The 1,170-nt window shown below is 38.3% G+C and overlaps 1 protein-coding gene across 1 annotated transcript in view; it reads left to right on the forward strand.

The window, feature by feature from the left end:
• The window catches only part of LOC109109868 (katanin-interacting protein-like), a 22,639-nt gene extending 22,155 nt beyond the window's left edge, over nucleotides 1-484 (forward strand). Inside the window, 2 exon segments of the mRNA XM_042714826.1 lie at nucleotides 175-260; nucleotides 419-484. Of these exon segments, the coding sequence (XP_042570760.1) occupies nucleotides 175-260; nucleotides 419-477 (145 nt within the window). The 3' untranslated portion in view covers nucleotides 478-484.
• The last annotated feature ends 686 nt before the right edge of the window (nucleotides 485-1,170 follow it).

The raw sequence follows: 1,170 nt of genomic DNA on the forward strand, positions 1-1,170 counted from the left end.
TGTGTGTGTGTGTGTGTGTGTATAGATGATACTGTATGAGAAGCTGTAATCACTCTCATATTCATCCTTCTAGCCTACGGTTCACTTCCAGTCTGCATTTTTGTCCCATGATGTGTTTTGTGTTCATGTAAACAAGCGTCTGCGTCAGTGAAACTCATTATCTGTCATTATTAGCAACCATGTGGAGTACCAGGATGTGAAACTGACCAATGAGAACCAGATCATTCACCAGCACAAGAAGAAACAGACAGCTGACCCAGGTGCTGACAATCATTACACGCACGTTTAATTCTCTTAATGAGGACATGCATGCACTGCTGTTGTTTTATATGAAGCTAATATAATGACTTCCTAAGCATATCACAGAAAACCTGCGTGTTTAATTTTCAGAATAAGTCATGAATGTGTTTGATTTCAGCTCTGCGGCCCAAAACCTGCATGACGGACGGACGGAGACACGGAAAGCAGCGATACTGAGATAAATGTGTTTGATTTCAGCTCTGCGGCCCAAAACCTGCATGACTTACGTCTGGGAACACTTGGAAAACTCTGTAACCTCCACACACACACACACACACACACACACACATACACACACACACACACACACACACACACACACACACACACACACACACACTCACACACACACACACTTGAACTGGACACGGAAAGCAGCGATACTGAGATATTTGCTATGATGTTGTTGTATTATATATTGTGCGTCTTTTTAAAATAAGTGTCCTTTGACCATGTCATGTGATTTTGGATAGAATTAATGCACACTAACATGCACACCACGTTTCATTTTTCATGTCAGATCCACTTGTGATGATAAGAATTTGTAGTTTGTATATCCCACAGCCATATTTGAAATATTTAAACAGTCTAATCGTCTAATATGTCCAATATTTCTGTCTTTCACAGTTCATTCAAAAACTTTTTAACAAAAACAAATATGCAAATGCTGCCAGTTTACCTCATATGAAAGCCACTGTAATTATTATTAAATATCACCTATCTCTTTATTGTTTGTCTCTATTTTATTTGGGTATGCAATTTTATATCGAGACTCTACCTTGAGAGAATATTTTTGTAATTGGGTTCAAAGCAGCAAGTGTTGCTGTTGTAGTTTTCTTTTGCTGCATAATATGATGTTGTTGTTTTTTG

The sequence above is a fragment of the Cyprinus carpio genome, chromosome A24, assembly GCF_018340385.1.
Source record: "Cyprinus carpio isolate SPL01 chromosome A24, ASM1834038v1, whole genome shotgun sequence".
In the NCBI taxonomy this organism is placed as follows: domain Eukaryota; kingdom Metazoa; phylum Chordata; class Actinopteri; order Cypriniformes; family Cyprinidae; genus Cyprinus; species Cyprinus carpio.